The sequence below is a fragment of the Lytechinus variegatus genome, chromosome 4 (assembly GCF_018143015.1).
Source record: "Lytechinus variegatus isolate NC3 chromosome 4, Lvar_3.0, whole genome shotgun sequence".
Lineage (NCBI taxonomy): Eukaryota > Metazoa > Echinodermata > Echinoidea > Temnopleuroida > Toxopneustidae > Lytechinus > Lytechinus variegatus.
This window is the reverse complement of record NC_054743.1, coordinates 12420480-12447700: the sequence shown is the minus strand read 5'-3', so window position 1 is coordinate 12447700 and position 27221 is coordinate 12420480. Positions and strand designations below refer to the sequence as shown.

Genomic DNA, 27221 nt, shown 5'->3' with positions numbered 1-27221 from the left:
GAGGTTTGTAATGATTTAAACATTTAAATGTTTTCATTCTGTCGAATAAATTTATATCCTACAATGTAATAGCATGAATAAAAATTGATAAAAGTGATTCTCTTTGATTTTAATAGCCTACTTTGATGAACTTTATATCTGAGTTAGTAAGAATCAAAAGATCATGGTGGTGGTGGGAATTTTTCTCTCTCTTGCTTTATTTTTTTTCTGATAATTTCATACATGTACATAATTTATTAATGTTAAATTATTGTTTATTTCTTTTGTTACAGATCTATTGCAGTGCACTGCAGCAGAACACATCAACATTCCAGAACTAGCAGACCAACTTGTAAATAGAACTACCTCTGGAAACTGGGTTGTTGTCTTTAAAACACTAATAACCACACATCAACTCATGATCTACGGCAATGATGTAAGTGTGAATATTTTGATGCGATCCCACAGATGTCGGCCTACAATGTGATGCAATAGACCAGTTCAACAAAATAGTTATATGAACGAGCCAGTTACATGCAAATGAGAGAGTTGATGATGTCACTCACTATTTCTTTTGTTTTTAATTGTTTGAATTATACAAAATTCCAATTTTTACGAATTTGATGATTAGGACCTCCTTGCCTGAAGCACAAAATGTTAAAATAATGGAATTCCACGTGTTCAGGGAGAAATGAAACGTCATTTCACATGACAATGACGAGAAAATAACAATATTTCATATAATAAAATACAAAAGAAATAGTGAGTGAGTGATGTCATCAACTCTCTCATTTGGATGTAACTGGCTCGATCATATAACTATTTTGTTGAAAATAAGCGAAACTTTAAAATTCCATAACTTTCTTATTTTACATCCGATTTTGATGAAATTTTCAGTGTTATGCTTGTTGAATTTTTCTCTTTTTATTCAAATCAAGTTTTTGTTGGGGTGGACTTGTCCTTTAAAGTTAAACTGGGGTTCAGAGCACTGGCTGTTGAATTGAAAGCATAAACCTGCCTTTCAGCAATCAACATGTCCATGTACTGTCCTTCCAGTCTATTTGGGAAGCATTTTGCCGAGGGTTGACTGCAAGATCTCTGGCCACTTGGACATTTATTTATTTATTTATTTATTTATTTATTTACATGGATTGCTTATGATGGGTATTGGGACTCTAGGCTAGAAAGAAACTTGTCAGGAGATTGACATTTTGAAAAACAGTCTGTACTTTTCTTTTCCCCCACATCTTCCCATTTTCCTTCATGAGACTCTCATATGTCTTCAAATTGACATGACCTTTGATTTGTTTACAAACCTAAGATTTGGCAGTTGCAATCAAGATTTTACCTTACTCCGATCATGGATGTGGATGTACAGTCTATGGACATACTAACAATTCCCTGCTTGAATGCTATTACACACCCATTCACTGTGTGAGAATAAAAATGCTTTTAGTTGTTTAGGTGTTGTCACATAGTGTACCTTTTGCTCTGTTATGAAAAATCGACATAGTGTATACAGTTCAAATTTGCTGAATCTTGTTGATTTATGTTTGCTTGCTTTCATTTTTCTGCATAAAAAAAACAAGTCAATTTATTAATGAAAGAAGATAAATGGTTCATCTGTATACTTCAGAATAAAGTAAAAGGTAAACTACATGTATGACACAAAGACTGCAAATTTCTATCAACATACATGGATATGGCAGAATATGTATTTTCATGAAAGTGATTATATTAAATTAAAACGTGAAATCTTTAGTTCCAAAGCATGTTATCTGCGCTTTGAAAATCAATGTTCAAGAAAAGTTTTTGATATGAATATGAAGTTTTCTTAGAATTCTTTGATGTGTAGCCTACATGTATTTTAAAGATATCACTTTAAAGTTTATTACAGTATGACTTTTAGCTGAGATAATGGACTTTGCTTTGTTTTTAATTCTTGCAGCGTTTCATGTGGAATCTAGCAACAAGAGCCAGTGTTTTCAGTCTCGATGACTTCACAGACAAAGGAAATGTTCAAGGTTAGAAAATTTCAATTTCATTATTTATATCCCGAATTGACCTTATGCATTCATGACATCCCATCCCTATTTTGGAGGCCAAGGCAAAGCTATTGCTTTGCATGCATTGGTGATTCTCTGCAGCTGGCACATCTCTGACAACTCCATTTACACATATTCCTATATCCTCTGAGGGAGGGCGCTTTGAGATTATGACGTCATATATGCATAAGGTCTGAAAGGAGCGCCCTTAAATCTGTTCAATAAAACACAAGTTTCCTTTTCTTTTTGAAAACTTGCAATGAACGACTGTGCATCAACCTACATGTACATGTATGTCATTTAGGATTATGGATAAGATTAGAAATGTTAAAATTGCACGTTAATCACGCTCTGTGTGGCAAAATCATCAATATTAATGAGCTGTGCAATAGTCCAAGGTTAAGGCATTATAGTATGTGGTGAAGAAAGACAGTGTGAATGTAATAAAGCATGTAAGTTCTCTTTTTTTCTCACCAAAGAACTACATTTTTTTTCATGACCACATACATTTAAAGTGGGGCATACAACATCCTGGAAAAGCATGGTATTAATATCTTTAACAACCAGCAGATTATTGCTTTAGGGATACAAAAACTGTTATCAAATTCTATCTGTCACACTGACACTGTACATGTATTTCATTATAAAAAGCATCCGGTATTGGGGAAAAAGTTGTTAATATGTGTGCAAATTTAAATAAAGAATTTGATTGGTCTGCAAAAAATGTCTTGACCTTGCAACTGAATTGACCTTGTACAAAAAAAATGTTGAGATTTGTTGGGCAATGTCTGAAAAGCCTTTAAGTCTTTTATTTGTTTAACATAAATTACTCTTACATTTTACTAGTCCATGCCTTAGCAAATCACTTCAAAGACTATTTGTGACTCTTGAAATTCTTGTAAGAATGAGCTCTAATCGTTTTTGAAACACTTAAGGTGGTGATACACTTACGCCGAAAGTGGACTGAAGCCGGTGTCGGAAGTTGCTATATTCACATTTATTACCCCCTTTTAAAAAGAAAAACAGGACTAATGTCGGGTTGGAATGTGTTCACCTTTGGATTTGGTTTGAAGGCAGCATCATGCTGGCTGCAGTCCCTCAATTGGTGTGTGTATCACTTCCAAGTGGAATCAAACTGGCTTGACCACTGAACTAGAAATAGCAAAAAATAGTTCCACAATGAAAAATGTTGACATGAAAATTCAGGCAACTCTTTTCACATGAATAGATGATGTGAAGCCATCTTATGCCTATCGGGTGGATATAGGCTGCTTCAGTCCACTTTTCACGTACATGTACATGTGTATCACTACCGAAATTACTGTCGTGAAGGAGGCTTCAAAGCCATGTACATGTATTTTCCTGATCAAAAGATCAAGGGTGCAAGTGAGAAATATCTTCATAAGATATGTTAACCTATGTTCTAAGACTAAAAACCTTTCACAGATTCTGACATGTATATTTTTTAAATTTATTCATTCAGATATTTCAAAAAGAGTTTACTCAGACTCAAACTCATACCCCTTTCATAAACCCAATTATGCAGATAATATCCGCATAATTTGGTCGTAAAATCGGGACCAGATTTTGACTGTATGAACACATTTCCAAAGTATTGCGGATAATTGCCATGGTGCGGTCACAAGGTGAATGGGGTATTAAATGCCAACACGCACATTTTATAATAACACATACATTACAACCTGGGGCCATTTCATGAAGGACTATCAACTGTTGTAACTTTGCAATCATGGCAACAACCATGGAAACCTTGATTATGATTTGCAGCTGAGTCCTGTTGCCATGGTACATGTAGTTGCCATTGTGACAAAGGTACAACAGTTGCAAGTCCTTAAAGGGGAAGTTCACCTTGAAGAAAACTTTGTTGTAAAAATAGCAGAGAAATAATAAAAAATATTGGTGAAGGTCTGAGGGAAGTCCGATGAAGAGTAGGAAAGTTACATGTATTAGAGTTCAAAGTTTTGGATTTGTGACGTCATAAACGAGCAGCTGCCCCATGTATATAAAATGCATGAATTTCAAATTTTGCATGGTTCCTGATGATTTAATTTTGTTTTCTATTTATGATCGGGGGGGGGGGGGTTTCATCAATATTTTCATCCGACAAGTTGTCAGATCTGACAACTTTCCTGGATTCTGATTGGTTGAGAAGCACTCTTACTATAGTAACTGTCGGATAAAACAAGACTTGTCTGATAAAACGTCTGACAAGTCCTTTCATGAACGCTCCCCAGGTGTGAAATGATTTGTCTATTGATATACAAAAGGTACATTGAAAACCATTTTCAATTTTCTGAGAAAATTACATTTCATTGATTTTTTTATTATTTGCTATGTAGGAATGCTGCTCGCATATGACGTCACAAGTCAATTAATTGAAATTCTAATAACTTTTTAATTATTTGATGAATTTTTCTCAAACCTTCAGCAATATTTTTTTTTTTTTCTGCTATTTTTACAATGAACTTTTTGTCAGGTGAACTTCCCCTTTAATTTGATTGATTGAAACTCAGTCAGTAGTGCAGATCTTGTGCCAGTGATCTGGGGAGCATTTCATCAACATTTTTGTCTGACAAGTTGTCAGATCTGACATGTTTTCTTTATTCTCATTGGCTGAGAAGCATTGTAACTATGGTACATGTAACTGTTGGATAAATCAGGACTTGTCAGATAGAACGTCCGACAAGTCCTTTCACAAAACGCTCCCCTGACCAGCGCATTGATGAGTTCTACATGTGCATGTGTAGGGGAAGGCGGGGTAAGTTGAGCATAGGGGCAAGTTGAGCCACCAGCTGCAGGCCAATAATGAATGAGTCAGACATTGTGGTGGTGTCATGTATTGATGACCCATAGCATAACCCCTAACCCCACCACATTGTTTCCAACTTTGAAACAAAAAGTAGTTTTTTAGAGGGAAAAATGTGAATTTCAGCCAAAAAAGTAAAAAAGAGTGTGAAATAAATAAGTGCTTTATAAACACACACGTCTTTAAATATAATAAAGACATGATAACAACATTATTAGTCCAGGTATGGATCTTCATTCTTGTCAGTCTTTTATATGATGGATGCATAATAAATGTGTGGATACAAAATTATCGCACTAAGTTCGGACTGGGGTAAGTTGAGCCAAACAGGATGGGGCAAGTTGAGCCATGGTAATTCCTATGGTAATGTATCTTAAAAAACAAACAAACCATAAAAATCAATTGAAATGCAGGCTGAAAGGAGCAAATTTACATGACTGCTCTTTTCCTTTTACAGGATGTTATAGAGAATTAGCAAGTGAAAAGACTTTAAACAAAAAAATGACATGCTGGTTCTCCCCCATACATTTTGTACATAGTTTTTGTGGCTCAACTTACCCCAGAAGGTGGTTCAAACTTACCCCATATATGGGGCAAGTTGAGCCATTTGACATCGGTTTTTTCAAAGGTCACGATGACTTACAGTGTTGGGGTAGAAATTTATATATAGGTGGAAAATATTTCAGAAGAATGAAATTTCAAAGCAAGGTACTTATTTCGACAAGATTATTAATCATATCAATTCTAACTTGCAAAAAGCAAAAACTGTCACAACTTACCCCGCCTTCCCCTACTGCACGCAATTTAAATTTAAATATGACTCGCAAGGCACACTTAGAACAGGGCTCCCAGCCCATCAGGGGAAATTATTTTACTTTTTTCCAGTCGGAAAAATCAGGGAGTTTGATTTTTTAAAATATCTCAAATCAGGGGAAAATGCCACAAATGAAGAAAAAAAATCAGGGAATTTTGATCAGCCCAATTTTAAGACAAAAGGACAGTAGTAGTCAGTCAGACTCAAAACAACATCCATGATTGAAAGACTGGTTATGGTGGTATTATTTTAAATTATTATTTTTATACTGAAAATACATGTAATTAACTGCAACAACATAGAAAACACATGAAACTGGGAATGGGCTTCAATAATTTTCGGGGAATTTTTAAACTTTATCAGGAAAAATATCAGGGAATTTTGTTTTCTTAAAAAATGGGAACCCTGCAGAAACACCCCCTGGTCTAATTTACTTTATTTTATAGACCATACATGTACTTGTCCCAAATTTGACAGTTGATAGATTGATAGTGTTCAAAGATTTTTAGGCAAATACATTTATTTCATGCAGAAGTAGATTTATCTCAGGATCTGAAAAAAAAATCAAACAATAGGAATAGAATTCATCCGCTCATATCAGTGAATGATATGACCTTCTCTCGAGGTGAAATTGTATTTAAATTCCTGCATACATATCCCAATTGATCATTATACTACAATGGAAGTGAACTTTGATTTGTGGGAGGTGGTTTTCTATGACACAAGTTAATAGAAATACATAGCTTTGCTTTTTTGAACTTCTTTGCTCTGAGCATTGACAAACCTGATTATAATAATAAAGAAAATTATAGTGGGATTTATACTTCTCAAATGGAGGGCCTACATGTAGTACCTGTATGTGCTGTACATGCAAAAAATATTATGTTTTTTTTATACATTTCATTGCTTGGGAGTGTAGGGAGACGATGCAAGTGTATATTGCATTGTGCATGATATTCTCAAAGTCTTTTGATTTGTTGTGACATTTTAATCTCTTGAAAAATGTCTCAATAAAATAGGCCCAGAGCATACATTGTATACATAACCAGGGGTGGGGAGGGATACATTCTTTGCACAACAGTACATGTACAATTATACGCCCCCTTATGTAGGTAATCAATTTTTAATGTGTTGGCATGTGTCTGGTTAAAACAGCATGCATTTATCATGCATACATGTAGATAACAGAAGGACATGTGTAATTATTGGACGCACAGTTTTCATTGATTATTCTTTATGTGCGGAAAGAATACAATTTCCATGCAGGAATAGATTCATGTCCGGAATTAAAAAAGAGTTTAGCCTGGGAAATGGAACAGGAAGGTAAAAGGGTCACTTGCCTAGATATGTACATGTATGTAGGCCTATATGCATGGACGAGTCTGAAAAAGTTTATATTCTTCATTTGAAGAGTTGTAGTGGCCTTTAGGCCTACATACATGTACATGTAGATCTGTTGGCTCTACTGTACAGTCAGTCAAGCGATTTGCTGTTGTGAATTTTGCGACTAAAAAATGGTTGCCAATTTTCAACTCTGTCGCAAAATTTACATTTATCAATACTTTCGGCCTTTATATTCAACAGCATGTAAAGGTATATGCACATGCTACATGTTCACATGTACATGTATGCTCCAGTGATCTGTCACTACCATTCAGGTGAAAATAACCTTCAATTCCTACTGATGCATGCAATAGTCTGATATTCAGTATGCAGTGATAATAAATCTCAGTATTATGAGTGAAGTCAGATACAGTAGCCTATAGGCTTATACAGTACATGTACAGGTACATGTACATGGCAATATCTGCATTGCTATTAAAGGGAAAGATCACCCTGCCCACATGTACATGTAGGCCTTTATAAAATTGGTCAATAATCAAATGCAGTAAAAATAATAGAAATGTATCGGTGAAGATTTTATGAAAATGCTTCGAAGAATAACAGAGTTATTAATTTTTTTCAACCTTTATGCTATGAGATGAAGACGAGCAGCTCTTCCATGTGTGATATAACAAACAATATGAAAAGCCAGGAGGAATATTATACAGATATTGCCTACCTAGAGTTTGAATATAACATTTCCTCTCCCCGACGGAGTTATATTTTTCCCAAGGGAATATATTTTGCCCGAAGCGCGCAGCGCTGAGGGAAAATATTATCCCGAGGGAAAAATATAGCTTCGGAGGGGAGTTGAAATGTTATTTATTAAAACGATAGACCAGGCAATATCTGTTATATTATATATAGTCTATGTGGATTCGCCATCAGAAATTGCATTCATCTTCTGGCTCAAACCCGAAATTCTTGCTACAGCTCTGATCCATCTACATCATAATAGCTTTTTTAAAAATACATCAAACGCAGCATTCTTCATGCAATCGACGCGTTAACATTAGCGCGTATACAGTACATGTACATCAAATAAACAATTACCTTGTTACACAACTTGTATGCAGTGAGTGACGTCACCTTAGTGAATATAACGCCGCAATTGACATTACAACGCAGGATATTCCCTGAGGTGACGTCAAAACCTAGAATATAACAAATGCAACCCTCGTCTACATGTATGGTCACGTGATGGCGTATTGACCTATCACTGATTCGAATCTACATAACCTATGTAATATACTCATATATATCATTATTATTCATACAGACAATTTCAGAGCCCAAATACAAGTGTTATTTTGTTGGTGCACTCGACCCACTTAAAAAGTTTGTTGAACTCGCCTAATATTTTTTCCGAGGTGACACAATATTGAAAATATTGGACGACTAGAAGGGGAATTCCCGAAATGTACGCACCACTCATCGCGCGCGCATGCAGTTTTCAATGGCAAATGCGCACTGTGTGTGTGGAACTGTGACTGCAGAGTGATGAACAATTCCTATTAAATTTTTTCTACAGAGGCTGCAGTAAATCTCTAAATGCAGAGAAAACCAACAACTGTTAGGAAGTTTGGAGTTATATTCGCTTTAATTTCATTTTATCCTATAATAATTTGAATATATTTTAGAAATTGAGGCACAGGAAATACTATTTTTTTGCATGATAAATCGAGTGCGTACCTTTAGGACCCCTTCTACATCGGGCGGCGAAATTAAGAGGTTTTCGAAAAACACGACGGGATTTTCGTATTAGTGAGTTTTGTGATATTTTCTACTTGGTTAATGATCTTTAGAATGTTTGCCACAAATTAGTGAAATATAATTTGTTGAAATATTAAAATTGGGACAGTTTTTATTGTTTGAAAACAAAGTGCGTAGCTTTAAGTCCCCCCATCATACAGCAGAGTCAGAGTCTCAGGGCGGGAGGGTAAGTTAAAAATTATTTGCTAAAATTCTCTGTATGAATAATAATCATAATACTGGATGTCCCATTTTTCGGTCAATACAAGGAAATATAGGACTCGCTTTGCAAAATATTGGACTTGTCTTCGACTCGTCCAATATTTATGCAAAGCTCGTCCAATATTTCCTTGTATTAACCTCAAGGCCATCCAATATTATATAATTATGATTGAAGTAGCCAGTAGGCCTACAGTATATTTGATAATATGACCCTATGCACTGATGTACATGTAGACCTATTAAAATGAAGCAAAAAGTTAGGCATGATTATGAGTATCAAGAGAAAGGAGGTGCAGTGTACAGTAGTTAAAGCTGGTCACTGACACATCATGTACATAAATAGAGGTCCATGAGTCTACCATGGAGCTATCACCTCTCTCCTTTGCCTCATGATATGCTCAGTGTACATACATATAGTGTGCACCCATTGATTTTAATCCCAGACAGTGCTCACAGCCTCACAGTCAACAGATCAATATTATAGGGGACTTGAAAACAGTTGGGTTTTATCTTTTAAGAGAAAATTAATCCAGATGTCGGGTAGGACTTTGAATACATGTACATGCAGAAATATTGAGAGCACTTCATCAGTATTTTTTTTTAAGAAATAGTTTATGATGATGGTTGTTCTTTATGCGTACATATAATTCTTTTCATTTTAGGTGTAGACCTAAAAAATATCTCAATGAGAGTGCCACTTTATGGAATTCATAAATGAGGTATATAGAGTAGTAGTTTAAAATAATACAAATGATGCCCCCCCCAAAAAAAAAATCAAATTATGATGATGAAAGCAAAATTTGGCCTACATGTAGATTAAGTGCTGCATATTGTTACCCCATGCTAATATATCATGAATGCTGATATTATCAGACACTTAAGCATTCCAAGGTATTTTTTGTACATATGTGATGTAACTTTTCCATTTTTAGATTATTGCTTTTTTTATTTTAGTTATCCATTCATTTAGGTCTATTCAATTGTTTTTGTTCTTTGAAGGGAGTCTTTAACTTCTCATAATTGTACTGCTTTTATTACATCTGGGTTGCCCTCCCCTTTAATCAGGCAGAGAAGCTGGTAAATTACTCATCAACCTTCCTGTACTCAGTGAGAGAATGTTGGCTCTAAAAAAAAAAGACAGTCTAGCATACAAGACACCACTCTCATTATGCTTTCTAAAACGAGTTTACTGGAAACCAATTCAGGAAACCAGTTGGGAAGATCGCTTTGCTAGCATTCCCACTTGATCTCACGAAAGTGGTTTTCAAAATCACTTCAAGTAAAGCGATCTTGTTGCTATGGAATCGCTCTCAGTGGGGTTAGACGTTTCGCGCAAAATTTGAAACCGCGGTGTAGATATTATACACCTGTCGTATGGAGTAGCGCGCTCAAAATGTACGAAGATCACTTCCCGAAGAATGGTTGTGTTCTCACTTACGCTAAAACCAGTTTAACAAGGCGATCTTGATAAACTACATCAAGCGTTGGTTTTCTGAACCAGTTTGGAAGATCACTTCCAAGATCGCTTTGACCATTCTCACTACAAGTTACATGTAAACTAGTTTCCAGTATTAGTTTTAGGAAGGTAGTGAGAACGGTGTCTAATACCCTTTTCATAAACCTATCCTCCAATTAGCCGCCTAAGAGTAATGCGGATAATTCAATAAAAATTGCGTTCATAAACTCCGAAAATAAGCCGCATTATTTTTACGAGCGCCCGTAATGAAAAAGGCGGATAATCGCCATGACAACTGGACACGCCCCCTCCGATGTGGTTGTGTTGGAAAAGGGTGACCTTGTGACCGCACCATGGCAATTATCCGCATTATTTGGAAATGCGTTCATAAACTCGAAATCTTGTCCCGATGCTGCTATTATGCGGATAATAGCAGCATCAGAGTAATGCGGATAACTCTTGTCCTCCTCCAATTTTACGACCAAATTATGCTATTAGCCGCCTAATTCATTTTAATGGGGTTTATGAACGGCGTATAAGATAAACCTGCCCTATTGGCCATTCCTGTATCCCCACACGGACATGTAAAGGCCTATCTGTCATTCTGAAACTACATGTACCTCTGCAGTTCAAGCATTACAGGTACTTTACATTTTGTCTCCTTAATTTGTCAAGTTCTGTATACAAGTGTGTATTAGGGGTATAAAAAATGTCATACAAGTTGAAAAGCCGATGACCTCGTTTTATACAGCGTAGGCCCTACTTTATTGCTGGGGGCCTACATACACATGTACAATGTATGTAGGCCCTAGATGTTACAGCATGTGTATTTACATGTACATGTACCTGTAATAATCATGTATTTTGTAAATATTTGCGGTTGTTTATGGCATGTCTCACATGATGACACAATTATTGTGACTCGCTGCTAAAAAATTTATTACCATATGAGGGCTCAAGGTTATTGTGGAAATCTCACCTGATAAAATCATTGTACAGTACAGTACATCCACAAATAAAAAGAAGTTTTTTGTGGAATTTAATTGAAACAGGGCCTACAGATATTAGTACATATTATAAGTTTATCAGAACCATTCGTAATTGGTGGCCTTTACTTCAGAAATAGCAGTGCAGTATTGATACAAAGGCTTGGTTTTTAATTCATGTACAGGATAGACATACAGCCCTTGTCTTGACTCCATTTGAAAATTCAAATACTTCAATACATGTGGTCATTTTCAAACAAAAGTGGACATGGGGGTGAAAATTAAAACTTGCTAGAAATCATTAGGCATCAATGTTTTTTTAAACTAGACATCTTAAAGTATATTTTTCCATTTCATTTACATAAAAGTATTAATTATGTCTTGAGATACAGTGAATTTTATGCAAGGGAAATTAAATGTTACAAAATGTTGATTTTTGCATTAAAATTCACATATTGCCTATCACAAAATAAAATTTGTATTAGAAGCACATTTGTTGGCAAGATACAAGCTGTGTATTGTATCTAACTCCTAAATAGCAAAAAAAAATTCTGTGAAGTGTTTTTCTGAAAAAAAATTGGGTTTCGAAGTTTTCAAAACTGGTTGTCGTGTCACTCACGTTTTAAATGCAAAAAGTTTTCTAGAGCTGTGTATTCTGAAAATTAATTTATCCCAGTACTGGAGCAAATACAGTTTATCTGTACCTTATTGTATATAAAGTAACTTGGTCCAATGTGTTAAGGTAAAGCTAAAATTAACTGTTAAAGTTGTGTCGTGTCACTCACAATGTCGTGTCACTCACGAAATGTCGTGTCACTCACGGTATTATATTGTGTATAAAAAAGGACATCCAGTAATTTTTGAAGCGTTTTACCAGGGATACAGTCAAAATGTTGTTCCTGACATCATTTAGGCCTATTTTAGGCTAATAATTTCCTCCATCTTCCTAATTTTACTCCTTTTTATGGAAATATTGAATTTGACATTGAGTTCATCTATTTTTTCTCCTCTCCGTGGTTGCTTTGGTTTAAAAAATCCTGACAATTTTCCATTGGTGTGAAGACTCGGATCCTAATTCATATTTTGGTGAATGTACTGTGATTAAGAATATAACAACATAATCAACACAAAATTATGAATGTATCAAGAGAAAAACCACTATACTTTAGCAATGGACATATTTACAATGCATAAAGGGTTGGTGATGGTGATGTTTCAAGTCATACCTAGGTATTACTCAAACATTCTCTGTCTCCATTTACAGAAATGAGCAGAAAGTTCACCTTTCTTTTGAGCAATGTTATTTCTTTGTTATACTCATAGAGCTTTAGAAAAGTCAGGGATCCTTTTTTGAAATTTGCAGAAATTTAGTGGTAAAGTAGTGTACATGAGATATAAGAGATCACCATGAACACCAAACATTTTTTCAAATTCGGAAAAGAAAATATTTTTCTTTTCCTTCTGATTGATTAAATCAACCTTTTCATTTGCCATAAAGCTTGTATTCCAGGACATGAAATAAACAAATTTGCAAGAAAACATAAACATTTCAGGTGAGAATGTACTGAGATTTGATAGAACATTTTGGATATTGCTTGAAGCAGCTACATGCCAAGTTCAAAATCATTATTTGTTCGGCCACCATTCATACCGCTAGTGATTAACTACATGTAGGGTCTGAACAGCAAACTACCGTAAGCGGGCTGATGTGTGTTCAGAGCAGATTTGCATTTACACATATTCATTACAACAAAATGATGCATGTTCATGTAGGTCCCAACAAGTCCCAACCGAGACCGCATTTTGATTTGAGCAACTTTGGATGGGTTGCCATGTACCAGTAGATCATTTTTTTTTTTTTGGGGGGGAGGTACCCTGATAAGAACAGAGCTGGACCTCGAGGGGAAAAAGCTATTGAGGTATAAAGGGAGCCTGGTTGGGATGCTGAATTGGATTTTAGTGTGACATCCAAGGGCTTAGAAAAGAAAAGGCTAATGACTTGTAGTTGTTATGTAATAGAAGCAGACTGCAAGAATCAGGTACTGACTGCGTCTTTCACCTTGTGGCTTTCCCTGGATTCCTGTGGTATGGTATATGATCAAATAATTAGCAATGAAAAGGTGCTTACAAGATTCCAGCTAAAAGCATAGCTCTGAATTTTGGTACAGTGCCTACATGTACTGCCTTGGGAGGGTCCACATACAAGCAGTGTTCAGGAGAAACCTATGCTTGTTGAGATGAATTCCGAAGTTTCTCAAGGATTTGCTGATAGTCCATCTGAAGTGTGCAGCAACGTGATTGGGGTTTTCTACCAAAAAAGACATTGAAACTGCCATGTCCTATTTGGACAATGCCTAAATATTAAAGGAGGATAATATTGTAATCCAATATTTCAAGAAAAAGGAGTCATACATGACATCATTGGCTACCAGACCATGCCAGATGATGTTAGTGACTATTGAGAATACCTTTCTTACAAGGAAAAATTATTCCATCCGTTGTGGATGCTGAATTGTATGAACCTGTAAACTTTCATATACAGATAGGGAGAAAGAGTTAAAGTTTTGAATGATATCAGGCCACAAAAAGAATGTTTGAGTTGATGTCAATGCCAAGACCTCATAACACCTCCTTCAAGTGCCCCCTCCTCTAAAGAGGAGAGTGGTAGAAGCCCTAGTGTGACAATGTGGTATGGTATAGGGAATGTGAGTTGATGGGCAAATATGACCATAAACCAAGAATAAAACATCAGGATGACATATCATGAACTTTAAAGAAAGCAGTTATTATGTAATTAAGCTTGTTTTTTGGTTAATGGTATTTTACTCTTCTAGATCATGCAAAAAATACTTTCAATGTTGAGATAAATGTTGTATTTTTGCACTTGTCGTGTCACTCACGTTTTGGATGTCGTGTCACTCACGGTATATAGGAGGGTACCATTTTCCATAGAGAAGGTTTGATTGATTTTGACTATATGTGTTATATAGGTACACTATTTATGTCCATTTACTGGTACTCACAGTACTCCATGACAACTACTTGGGCACGAATCCAACCATATGTGTTAGTGGTCAGAAACCCATGTCCAAAATTTGTCGTGTCACTCACGCACCGTTTTTTAATCATATGTACTAAACGAATTGTTGAATTCATATCAAACTCGCAGTGGCCCATGCTAGTCCTACATTGTATATAATATTGTAGTCATGATTGATTCATAACCTTTAAGTTTGAAGGTATGAGCCCTTAAACCTCTCCGATTGTCGTGTCACTCACGTTTGAAAATGACCAAGTATGTACATGTACCTGACTACCTGAAGCATGATATTGTGTTTTTAACCCCATATCATTTTTTTCTTAACTTTAAGTTCAAAGTACGCCTATTAGGCCCTAATGATAATAATAATTGCCAATTTTATAAAGTGCTTTTCCCAGAATGGCTGAAAGCGCGTTACAGCATATTATTACCCTGGTCATTGGATTCATTTCAATCCCACACGAAAAGTGCACAATTCCACTCCCTGGGTAGCATTCGTTGCATTCATCACAGCCTCATTATTGTATACTTTATGATCAGAATTCATAAAAACGGAAGAGTGACGATGCCATACATGTAGGAATTATTTGATGACCTTGTTGACTGTTTTCTGAAACAGTAGTAGAAATTGTTTGTAAAGTTGCTCGTCAATAGGAAACAAGATATCAACATGAAATCAACACTGGATTGTCTTTGAAATCATAACCTTGCTGCATTTATACTGTGACAATGTGTAACCATTGCCTCATATTTCACATTCCATTCCGCCTACTTGTAGTTTGAGTTCATTGACCAAGGTCTATGTACATGTATGTACACAATACAGACAGTTTAAAAGCCCTGTTGTAATAGTAACATGCCTTGTCCAGAAAATATACATGTATCAGAACAATGTCAAACAAATACATGTAGTAAGGGTAGGCCTATGATAGCATTCTGGAATTTTACAATGTAGGTGTTAATAACATGTTTAATAGAGCCTTGCTGTCTTAAAAAGAAAAAATCCAATGCTTTCCTATTTGAAGTCAATTATTTTAAAATACTGGTAGTACAGTAGGTGTATTTGCATGTCGCACTTTAAGGTGCATTAATACAATACATGCCTGTAGGAGTATGTCTATAGTCTGTCATCTTGTGAAAGCTTTTAAAATTCTATTATAGGCAACTTTATATCAGAAGTCTTAATATCTGAATTTTCCTGAGGGAATCCCATCTTTTGTGCATCAACCAACATACTATTAGCAAACATAAAATCATGACGTGAGGAATGCACAATGTGGTAAACATACATGTACATGTAGGTGCGAAAGATGCTGCGTCGGCTTCCTGCCAAAAGAGAGGGTACATACATAGTTTTGATATTAGGTGCCTGAATATTTTTGGGTAATCGCCTGTACTAGTTCTTGAAATCAGTCTGATTGTTCTGGTTGCTATGGTAGCAGATGGAGGAAATGAAAGTTTGTTTTGGGTCAAGTAGAATGATAGATGATTGAAGAGTCTATCCACTGAGTCAAGATCAAATTCTTATATTCTCTGGGGCTTCTGTTTCGGTCATGATCTACCAGAAGACTGAATTATTATTATTGGCCTATTAAAGAAATTCATGGCATATGTCTTGTTGATTACAGTGTAATGTAGTCTTGCCTTTATAGTGTACTTTTCCTGCCATGCAAGATAATTTTCTAATCAGTTGTTGTGCGTATCAGCTAAAACAACAACAACAACTGATTAGAAAATAATAAAAGACCTGTAGTCTTCAAAAATGCTGATCTATTTGTAATGATAATATTTTTTCTTTTAAAATCTTGTGCGATTTTCAGTTTTAATTTATTCATTTTTTGGGGTGTGAAATCATAATTCAAGCGATTGCTCTGAAAGACTGGCCTGCATTCTATGAAGGCAAGATATTTACTGTACATATGTTTCCAGGGTTATAGTATAGGAGTATACTGTACATGTATGTTCTAAAAAAAAATTACCAAAGGCTTTCCTTGCCTTCATCGTGCATGTACTGTAGGCAAACATGTTCTGTAGAAACTGTATTTTAGCCCACCCTCAACACTACATGTACATCATTGCCTTTCGTCTGTCTTTGTACTTCTTCTGGATATGATGTATGTCAACAGTCAACACAGTGCACCAGTTATTTGTCTTATCAATATCATGTGAATGTCAAGGCAATAAACATCAAATACAATATACATATAGATCTGTCATGTTTTTAGAGACACTTCTTGCTTCAGAATTATAAATAACTATTAGCATTTACACGTATGTTTCTCTCTATTTTTTCTTCTATGTGTTCCCCTACAGGATATGATATGTCAACATACATCAGACGGTATGCCAAATACATCAACTGCAAGGCACTCGCATTCAGACAAATGGGATTCGATTTTGTTCGGGCTAAAAGAGGGTAAGAAAGTTTTAAGGACATTCATCATCTACATCACTGGCGGATGGGGGGGGGGAGGGGGGCAAAGTTGTGCCCTCCCCCCTCCCTTTTAGAGACACAATTAAAATTTGTAATGTAAAAATGCTGTTAAAACAGAAGTGTGTGCCCCCCTCTTGAAAGTGAAGACCTTTGTTTTCTTTTCTTTTTTTTTGCTTGTCAAATTTTTCGTGGACGAAATACCCTTAATTTAAAAAAAACCCTTTTTTCCCTGTTTTTTGCTTGCCAAATTTTTTCCTCTGGAAAATGTGCCCCCCCCCCTTTAAAAAAAAATCCTGGATCCACCCCTGATCTACATGGAGCAATTAACCAATTTGAAGCACATGGATGGTACTGTATTATTGGTGTTCATTTTCGAAAGCCTGTCTCCTCTCGTCTTGTCTGATTGTCAAAGACCAATAGCCTGTCATTAGATTTTAATTGTCCACTTGACGTCACTCTGCTTTAAATTATGCATGCAACAAGTGTCTAACTTTGATTAGGCTTTTTGTCCAGTAGTATCAGAAATAATAGATTTAAGATGGAAGTCAGACAGGAGCTACATGGATCTCACATGAATCTTTAAATATTGCTTGCCAGAAACTGTTTAGATTGATTGCATTATGCAGTGAAATTTGTCTCTGTCTATTAAGACAAAACAAGTGATACAAGAAAACCAATCTGTAAGAGTAGGTGGTTTTTATGTACATTTACCTGTAAGTGTAATATATCTTCCATGGGAAAAGCAATTCAAGGGAAACTAAACTTTTGGTCTTTATAGACAGGTTGGAGGTGGTTGCTATTAAAAACTTTAATGAAAAACTATAACTTTATAAACAATACAAATTTCAACTAGTATATGGTCGCATGTCATAAGGTGGTCCAATTTCGCGAACAGGGTAAAAATGGTCAAAAATTTTATTTTTTTATATGTTATAGCTATTACCATTCTCTAAATAATGAAAAAGTTTTAAGTCTCGACTATCTTTATTTCTCCTTAAAATGACTAATTAACAGCTAATTATTACATAGACATCAATGTAAATGTGAATTTTGAAATGTGTTTTTCTCAAATTGGACCTGCTGCACATAAAATGGTGTCAAAAGTTAATGCAACATTGGATCACCCTAGTAAATTGCAGTTATAATCTTGAAACATCAATAATTAAATCTGTACAAAAAAATTGAATAATTATATATTATTGTATGCATATTAATTATACTAATTAATTAACAGTATTTAATTTCACATTTTTGCCCCCAAAATACCTGTCACTGTATTTATATGCTTGGCAAAACAACAACATCATGGGTAGAAATGTTTGTTGCAATGATACACAACATTTGTGCTAAAAATTGAGATTACAAATTAGATAATTAACCAAATCTCTCCGGTTTACTAATTGATTAGGTTGCAGATCAGAGCTGACATACACATGTATTCAATTGCTGCATATTTTCAAAATTGTCAAATTTTTATGACATTTAGTTGTTCCCTGCTTTAAAACACCCAGAAATATGAGGATAACAGTCATATTACAGATTATAGTAAGTTGTTAATTAGGTTTAATTAATATTTTATCATTTACCGCATCCACCGGCTCCGCATCCACCGGCTCCACCACCCCTGTTACTTCAAACTTAATGTGCTATAGTTTTTGTTCCTGATATTGTATTGATCTAATTCATAGTAATATATTTAGCCTATAGTTCTAGCTTCAAAATGAGATATTACTCAATAAATTTGGTCAAGATGCTGTGATGTAGCAACAATTTATCCATGGCACAGTGTGGAAAATTGTTCATACGCCACCCTTTTTGCATACCCAACTTATGAAATGCGACCACATTTCAAAATTGGAAGCTAAGTTATTTTATTTTGCTTTTAATTTGTGTATGATTCATTTTCTAAAAATATATACATGTGTATGTGTGATACTTTTTATATGAATGTACATGTAGAGTATAATATGTGATCATTATTAATGGATGAAATCTTAACTCGGTCAATGATGTTTCACTCTGATATATTTTGATACAGGAAAGAAGAAGGAGTATTAAGAACAATGTGTGCAGAGAAAGTAAGTTTAAACCTTCAATGACCATTTATTTCTAGAGGCCTGACACAGTTCATTGGCATCTGGTAGACATGTGTATTAACAAAATCAGTCCTTACATGAACATGTGCCTGCCAAATGGTTACCTAGAAGATTGATCTTGACCCTTTTCTCTGAAAGTTTATGTACTTGTGCTCTAACTCAAGGGTCAGTAGTTAATGTCATTCTCGTGATAAATTCACAGTTTATGATCTGAGCATAACTTGTCAAAATCTTGTCAAGTTTACATTGAATGTGATCAAAACAAGAGTGAAAGGAGATCAACAAGTGGTCTTATAATTTTCCACAACCTGTCATGTAGATTTATTGCTTCTTTGAGTGGAAATGCTTGCGTTTTAATAATACTTGTATGGAGATGCCAAAGCCCCTTTTCTGTTTTTATCCTTTGATATTCTTAATTTCTGAATTATTTTTTTTTTGCAGCTCCTGAAAACCCTTCCTCCTTTGCAAGACCTAATGGATGCTTTACTAGATTTTGAGGTAAGAAATTGATAATATTTCACCCTAGTTATTTTACATTATATGTTCGAAATGTGTACTTTTAGAATATCATTTATTTTTCTTGTTCCTGATTTCATTCAAACTTGCTACATGTAGTTTCTAGCTTATGCTTGGCCTGAGTGATGTATTTAAAAAAATATTTTTTTATACCATAATCCAATAGACAGCTGCTTTAATACATAATGCTGATCACAATAGACATTATACAAATTGGCCACTGATAGAGAGGAGGCTGCTAGTTATTTTGAATTAAATAAATATATTACCTTAATTGCAAATTTACTTCATGTATGATTAAACATAACACATAACCATCCTCATGAATGTCCAATGTTTCTGAACAAGATACAGCACATCAAGTCTGTGTGATGAAGCATAATATGTAGGAATGAGGTAGCCACTTGGGATTTTTGTTGTTTGGCATGAGATTGACTGTGATCCCAGGCAGCGTCTATGCAAATTACTTTGTGAGTGTCTTGTTACAGCATGCCCTTGCATGTTGATATTCTCTCAAGATTAGATGGAGCAATGTTAAAGGGGAGGATGGCATTTCTACCTCAGATGTGGAAGTACTATTTGAGACATTTCTTATTCTTTATGCAAACAATGTTATGAAGGAAACGAGTATCTTACTGTGACTCTTCTAAAATTAAACAGATATAAAGTTTCTGAGTAATTTTGATCACTCCCAAAGTAGTATACATGTACATCAGTATATTATGACTTGAATACTGACCTTTTCTTGTCATTTTGAGACAAGAAGTCAGATATGTCTTGGAAGAAGAAAAAATGAAATGAGATTCTTCTGCAAGCATTTTTCATCTCAAACCAATATTGAGTTCTGCTTTATTGAATTCATTACTAGAGCGATCAGGAAACTGCAGTACTGCAAGCTTGAAATCATACCGTCAATCAATCAATTGTTTTATTAAAGAGAATAGATACCCAAGATGAGAAGATTCATTTGGGATTATTTGCTTGGCTTACTTGCCTCTTTCAAAGCTATCTCAGGAGAAATGTTCCTATTAAAAACCCATATCAATGAAGCTCTTGTGTTCCTCTGGAACTCAAATATTGATTGTTTGAATTTGAATCTACATGTAATTTCATTCTTAGAGGTCATTGGAACATGTTCTTGTAACATGGAATAATGAAAATACTATAACAAAATGATTAATGAAAAATTATTCATTTCATTTCATTTGGCTTATTTCCATTTCTTGTAAATTGAATATTCATCCACAGTGTGATCTTGTAATTTACTTGTAGAAAATCAAACAATTGAGGCAAAGCTTTGAGATAAATGAAGGATATGTGATATATATCCTAAAATCATATTTAGTGTTATTGGGGCGTAGATTTCAGGTTTTAGTGAGCTTTAGCATCGTTTGATAGCCAAAGGCACCTCTGTCTGTCTCTCTCTCTCCTCCTCGACTGATGAAATCTAGAATTCATTAACTCAAGAGTACCTGTAGCAATTCCAAATCAATTTCCAGGACAGTGCGTGGTGTACTAAAACTGATAAAGTTGCATGCCGATAGATTCTTGCAACTCGCAACTGAGATGTAATCTCTATCAGTTAGAGGAAAGAAAGTAATGTTAGGAATTGCGATAAATACCTTATAAATCTTTAAATATATTATGGAGTATGATATATCTGTGCATATTTTGTTTTTGGTGTAGGATCTGTGTAAAGATATCGTTTTAGAAGTATAATGTTTTTTATGGTCATGTATTTATAATTTTAAATAGTGTCACGTATCAAAACTGCAAGAGTGTGCATGAGCTTAATATGCATAAAAAACTTCAAAAACAGATTAATTTGCTTGATTGCATTTTTTTAAACCCTAAAACATAACTTTGCTGGTGTCTTGTGTGGGTGCTAAGCCTGAATTTTTTTTTCTTTCTTGAGAAAAAGAAATTCATGTTTCCCTCCCTCTTAAAGTCTTGTCAGATGTAAACAGAGCAGAGTGACTGTAAATGCCAAACCTGCGGTGAAAAACTCTGTTTACATGTGATCATGGATGAATCATTGTACATTTACATGTAAATATGGTTATAGATCAAACTGTGTGACAAGTTGCTTTTCTCACAGCGAATGCAACAAACAATGATCTCATGAGAAAATCAGGGTTAATTGTCAGCATATCATCGTAGTACTAGATTTGGTTTGTTTTGATAAATATATATCATTGTGAAATCATGAAATCCAAGTTGAAAAACAATGACACTGAAGATCACCAACATAGATAAGGACTTGTGGGACAATGTTTTATTTTTGCTTGAAAGACCCTCCACTTGGCAGGAATACCATTTTTATTTGCTTCATTTCGCAGCAATTATAATTCTAATGTATTTTCTTTTTTTTACAGGCCACATCCAATAATCTAACCAACGGTGTAATAAATAGCGCATTCACACTACTATTCAAAGATAGTATAAGGCTGTTTGCGTGCTACAATGATGGAATCATCAATCTCTTAGGTTTGTAAACAAATTCATTTTCGCTTTTACATACTACATGTATGTTTCACTTGGTGGCTACTCAATTTGTTGAATTCCTCTAGACTTGCATAGAGACAAATTTGGAAGCATTTTATCAATATTTCTGTCCTTCAAGTTGTCAGATCTGACAACTTTTTAATTGGCTGAGAAGCACTATTACTATGGTAACTAACTGTCGGATAGAACATCAACAAATCCTTTCAGCAAACGCTTCCCTGGTCCCCATACATGTAGTTAAAGTTTATAGCTACGTAACTGAGTAAAATAAAATTTCCTAGATGTTAAAGGGTGTGGGGGGGGCATGAAGGGAAAAAATAAGAACAAAAAACAAGCAAGAAATATTAACTGAAAAAAATAGAAAGTGGCAAATATTCAGTCAAGGTCTTTATTAAGAGTATATAATCTGATAGCGGAAAAAATAAAATGCACTTGTAAACTTTATTTTCATTTGGAGAATAACTTGCCTTTAACAATAAATAAAGATAATAATAACAGCAACAATTTCAACACACCTCCTGTATCTAACAATGCTTTCAGTCAAGTAGCATCTAGGTTATAATATGACTGATTGCCTCTGAACAATATCCCATAAGATTATTTTAGTGTTATCACTTCATCCAAGAGGGCATTCCCTCTGTCATGTATGCAAAATGTAATGTTGGGAAGGCACAATCAATATGATGGTATAGTAGACACACACATGTACAGCTGCTCTTTATTTGATATGCCATTCGTATCACATGCAATGAGTTTTGCGAGATTTCTCACACCCACAAAGAACCGTCTATGATGGCATTACTATCGCTGAAACACATGTTTTAAGAATCAAAATTAATTAATTTGTGGTTTTCCTTCCACCGAGCACGGAAGGGATGTGTGGGTGGTACGAGTCATCAATTATTTACAAGTGCTAATACATTGGAACCTGTACAGGGTGAATTATGCCCTGCCAGATATGACATCATGCATTGCTGAGTTTTCACATGCAATGTGCCGGTAGATATGTACATGCAATCCATCATTGCAATTCCATTAACAAAATGCTTTATAAGAGATGAAGATAATACTTGTACAGTATGTCTGGGTTTTTGTCTCACCTGCGAAGCAGAGTGAGACTAAAGGCGCCGCTTTTCCAATGGCGGCGGCGATGGTGGCGGCAGCGTCAACATCAAATCTTAACCTGAGGTTAAGTTTTTGAAATGACGTCATAACTTAGAAAGTATATGGACCTAGTTAATAAAACTTGGCCATAAGGTTAATCAAGTATTACTGAACATCCTATTAGAGTTTCATGTCACATGACCAAGGTCAAAGGTCATTTAGGGTCAATGAACTTAGACCATGTTGGAGGGATCAACATCGAAATCTTAACCTGAGGTTAAGTTTTTGAAATGTCATCATAACTTAGAAAATATATGGACCTAGTTCATGTAACTTGGACATAAGGTTAATCAAGTATCACTGAACATCCTGCACGAGTTTCACGTCACATGACCAAGGTCAAAGGTCATTTAGGGTCAATGAACTTTGGCCGAATTGGGGGTATCTGTTGAATTACCATCATAACTTTGAAAGTTTATGGATCTGATTCATGAAACTTGTACATAAGAGTAATCAAGTATCACTGAACATCCTGTGCGAGTTTCAGGTCACATGATCAAGGTCAAAGGTCATGTAAGGTCAATGAACTTTGGCGATGTTGGGGTTTTTTGTTGAATAACCATCATTTCTCTGTAAGTTTATTGGTCTAGTTCATAAAAAGTGGACATAAGAGTAACCATGTATCACTGAACATCTTGTGCGAGTTAGAGTAGTATTCAAAGTCAGCACTGCTGCTATATTGAACTGCGTGATGCAGGTGAGACGGCCAGAGGCATTCCACATGTTTTTTAAAGAATCTATCATCAAAATTTTTTTCTTTTTTTTCTTTCTTTCTTTTATATTAATAGTTAAGTTCAGTTCAATGTCTTTATTTCCATATCAGTAAAAAATCGAATTCATATTTACAATACATAACATTATAAATTCATTTCTAGTCATTAAATATTTACATACATAAAGAGAGCAGAAAAAAATGCATTTCATATATATGATCATGTACACATAAAAGTTAATCCAGCATATCTTTACACTGTAGCAATAACAAATTCATTATTATTTTAGCAAATCTGATCAAGATTAATAAAATGACCTTCCTCTATGGAAACTATGGCCTTGTGACAGGTTAATCTCTCACCAATCAGTAATTGTAGTCTGTTAATTGGATACATGTACATGTATGCTTTACCTCAGGATTGGAAAGCATACAACACTGGTAAATGAATTATCGTGCATGATGTATTCAGAGGCCGCGGAAGTGGGGGGGCTTCAGCCACCCCACTTTTTCCAAAACCGTGTACCAAAATGTAAAAATGACCATATGATTGTGATTTTCTGCATGGTCAACCCCCCACTTTGAAAACCGTTTCACGGCCCCTGGTATGTTCACAGCATACGTACATGTATGACAACATACAAATTCAAAACTCTAATCTGTGAAATTTATATGAATAAGAAAATAATATTAAACAATATAAATTTTGAACAATCAATGACATTTAATGGCAGATAAGGATAAAGAAATCATCATTTATTATGATTATTGAGATGTATAAATATTGAGTTAAACTGTCTAAATAGAAAGAGTGCTTGTTGTTGTTATTGTTTAGTAGTGAGTCACTTGATCGCATATATGATGAGTCCTCCTTTGAATTAGCAGTTTTTCCTGTTATTCTCTCCCATGCAGAGAAGTACTTTGAAATGAACAAGAAAGACTGTCGTACAGCGCTGGACATCTATAAGAAATTCCTGATTCGTATGGAGAGGATAGGAGAGTTCCTCAAAGTTGCAGAGGTATGGTATACCAAATTAAGTTCATTTCATGATCTTCCTACAAGAAGATCCTATATAATAATAATAATAGGCATTTATATAGCGCCATCTATCTAGAAATATTCTATTCCGAGGCACGTTATTATTATTATTACCCCGGCTTTAGCTCGAGCTGCCTTTCAGCGCTCATGTATTCAAGGAATTAATCCTGCCGGGAACCCATTCGCCTCACCTAGGTCAAGTGCAGCACAATGGATAAATTTCTTGCTGAAGGAAATTACGCCATGGCTGGGATTCGAACCCACGACCCTCTGTTTCTAAGTCAGAAGACTTATCCACTGGGCCACAACACTCCACATATGCTATGTATTATCAAAACTGTGCAGGGGGCAGTTTCATAAAGCTGTTCGTAAGTTAAGAGCGACTTTAAGAACGTTTGGTGATCTTTCTTTTGCACGCTAAATCATTGCCAATGTTGTGTACCATTAACCACAAGAAAGGATCACCAGTCGTTCTTAAAGTCGCTCTTAACTTACAAACAGCTTTATGAAACACCCGCCAGGCCTTCATCCAGGAAGCCAACAACTTTATTTTCTGAACCAAAAGTTGGAGAGGTATAACTCATCAGTTTCCTGCAAGAAGGTCATAAATGTATGTGCTATGATTTATTAAAAAAAATAGATAAGGCCTTCTTTCAAGCAGCCAACCAATTTACTCTCTGACCCCTTAAAAATGTGCCTGTATTTATTCATATATTTGATGAAAATGGCTTCAAATGGGGTAAAAAAAATGCAAAAGTCAAGCTCTTTGATAAATGTTTAATTCAAGACAGCGTGCTTGGAGATCTTACTCTAGAGAGCTCTTGGTCTTCAGATAAAAACAACATGCAGCATCGGCCTCGTCTTGACTTTCCGTTTGAATTCTGATTGCAACTTTATTGCAGTCATCTTTAAAGGGTATACTACATCTATGCCTGAAACTAGAAAACAAGTATCCACACATGTATTGATAGTTCCAACACCTGCATGTATGTATGTGACCCACCACACCAAAACCACTTCCTGCAAAATGGGTTACTAAAAGTCACAACCAGTCAATGAAAACAAGATAGAAACTCGTCTTTTCAAAAAGTAATTCTAATATCAGTATTTTATATTGCTATATTTATTATCTCTGATTTTTATCTTTGGAAATAAATAAACCATCAATTGTTACTTTCCAGGTGTTCTTTGTAAAGTTGTATTTTTTCCAGTTTCAGTTTTAGTTCATGAGTACATAGATTTGCCAGAAGCTGCATTTTGCTAACTTAATGGATAAAGTGAATGGCAATATCGGCAGGAAGTAATGTATTTCTCAAATTTGATAAGCAGTTTGTTTTGTTTGGTAAAAGAAATTATTCAAACAGAATTCTGACCTATTCAAAAAGGTGCCACCCATATTAAAAGCATTTGTTTGATTATAATGATACAAATAATTTATAATGTAGCAGTCATAAAAAGTGCAAATTGCAATACAATACCATAGAAATTATTCCCTGATTAGGATTCAATGAACTATACTTTAATTGTAAATGGATTGATCGATATTCAATTCAATAGAGCTATTTGACGAAGTAATGTCTATTATACATGTAAATATTCAACTTCAATGAATTATTCACATGCTTTTACTTTATGGTGTCATACGTGTATATCAACAATATTGCCTTTTGAGCTGTGAGAGTAATAAACTCTTTTGATAATTTAAGGTCAATGATTTATAATTGATGGGTTTTATCAGCTATGAATATATAACTCCTCAAGATTAGGTCATGGTCATAGTTATTTTCTCCATAACCCAATTATTTCCAATTTAAATTGTCGGGATAATAGACAAATGGCAGAAATTTCTTAAGAAATCCAGAGAAAAGACAATTATTTTTGTTTAAAATGTTATTCTAAACTTTATTTTAACATGGATTTTCAATACCTAAAATTTGCAAAAATTTATTATTATTTATTTCAGCAATGAAAAAATACATGCTGTTTTTTTTTAATACTATATTTCTCTATCACATGCCTGATGAAATATATTAAATGTGATTAAATTTTAAAATCTACAATTTCATTATTCCTTACTCCTGTATGTCGTACACATAAATGTCTTTTTACATTCCTTTTATACCCTGAGGTACAATTATCATGTAGCTGTCTGTTGTGGTTTAGATTCCCCTTTAAAATCTCCTTGTCGTGTTCATTTGCCTGTAAATTGAAAGAGAAGAGCTCAGTATTTATCCCTACTCCGTGGTCTTCT

The 27221-nt window shown here is 34.8% G+C and overlaps 1 protein-coding gene across 6 annotated transcripts in view; it reads left to right on the top strand.

Annotated features, from left to right (window-relative positions):
• The window catches only part of LOC121413410 (phosphatidylinositol-binding clathrin assembly protein-like), an 85688-nt gene that overhangs the window by 20510 nt on the left and 37957 nt on the right, over positions 1–27221 (top strand). For all 6 annotated transcript variants that reach the window (XM_041606220.1, XM_041606217.1, XM_041606214.1 and 3 more), the window contains exons 4-10: positions 273–415; positions 1928–2003; positions 16818–16920; positions 18977–19016; positions 19476–19532; positions 21926–22037; positions 24844–24950. In XM_041606220.1, the coding sequence (XP_041462154.1) occupies positions 273–415; positions 1928–2003; positions 16818–16920; positions 18977–19016; positions 19476–19532; positions 21926–22037; positions 24844–24950 (638 nt within the window). The remainder of the gene's footprint in view (positions 1–272; positions 416–1927; positions 2004–16817; positions 16921–18976; positions 19017–19475; positions 19533–21925; positions 22038–24843; positions 24951–27221) is intronic.